Genomic DNA, 1,123 nt, shown 5'->3' on the forward strand with positions numbered 1-1,123 from the left:
AGGCCTTTGTACACTTCAGGGGAAAGCAGAGCCTCAGCTATTCCAGTCTTGAAAGCGGAAACAGTCGCTAGCGATCTTCCACACGGGCTGATCGTTGTTGGGTGAAGCCTGAGCTGTTAGGAGAAAGTTCTGGTTGAAAAAACGCTGTTTGTTCCCTTCAAACTTGACTATGCCACCGGTCACCACAAGCAGTGTTGTCTGGCCTTGGGTTGCTTGCTCTGTGAATGAGGAGAAGTTAGTTATTTTCTAAAGCAGCAACAGAAGAATAAAGGTTTACATTCACATTTTAATGAGACAATATGATTAATGGGGATCAATTTAATAGTTCAAATGTGTTGAGTTTGGGATTGACCCACTGACCGTGCACAGGCTGGCAATCCAGTGTTTGAACCTGGAACTCGCTGGATGGCAGTGACTCAAAAAACTCGCCCAGGGCTTCCTGTCCTGACACCGCATTTCCGTTCCACACCAAGGTAGCCTTGTCCAGGTAGAGCCGGATTAAGTTCTAGCACATGGGAGCCAGACAATGGTGAACATTAACAGCAACAGTGCCATCAGCCTGTAGCAGAGCACCATGCTCATTAGCTCTAGTGAAACTGACAAGTTGTGATCTTTAAAATGAAAACTATCACTTTAAGAATAAGACTGCTTTCACTGCTGAGGAGCTGTGGGTTAGTGGGGAGCTCATAGTTGAATCCACTTTAGAATCAGAATCAGAATCAGAATGGGGTTTATTGCCAAATGTTGAGCAGGTTTACAACATTAGGAAATTGCTGCGGTACTTCAGTGCAAACATGGTGTCATAAATAACGCTTAAATAGACATGGAAAAAATAAAAGTAGGGATAAGAATTAAAAGTGCTACGTGGAAAGATATGTGCATGAGATATATACATGAGAGTAAGAATTAAGAGTGCTACGTAGAAAGTAGAGCTGGGCGATAGAATGATAACGATATGTATCGCGATATAAGTTGTACTGATAGAGAAATTAAGCTATCGCGATAGACCTCGCCGCTCTTGTCCTCTTAAAAAATAAAAAAAATTTAAAAAAAGGTCAGCCAAATTAAGTAGCGCAGAGCCGAACCAATCACAGCCGCAGCGTCACGTCGCGTGACTTGTTAC

The 1,123-nt window shown here is 42.9% G+C and overlaps 1 protein-coding gene across 1 annotated transcript in view; it reads right to left on the bottom strand.

The window, feature by feature from the left end:
• Positions 1–6: 6 nt before the first annotated feature.
• nxt2 (nuclear transport factor 2-like export factor 2) overlaps positions 7–1,123 on the bottom strand; it is a 4,550-nt gene continuing 3,433 nt past the window's right edge. Inside the window, exons 3-4 of the mRNA XM_005755524.2 lie at positions 361–505; positions 7–218 (exon numbers count right to left, since the gene is read on the bottom strand). Coding sequence (XP_005755581.1) covers positions 34–218; positions 361–505 — 330 coding nt within the window. The 3' untranslated portion in view covers positions 7–33. The remainder of the gene's footprint in view (positions 219–360; positions 506–1,123) is intronic.

The sequence above is a fragment of the Pundamilia nyererei genome, unplaced genomic scaffold (genome assembly GCF_000239375.1).
Source record: "Pundamilia nyererei isolate P.nyererei 1_Seehausen unplaced genomic scaffold, PunNye1.0 scaffold01783, whole genome shotgun sequence".
In the NCBI taxonomy this organism is placed as follows: Eukaryota; Metazoa; Chordata; class Actinopteri; order Cichliformes; family Cichlidae; genus Pundamilia; species Pundamilia nyererei.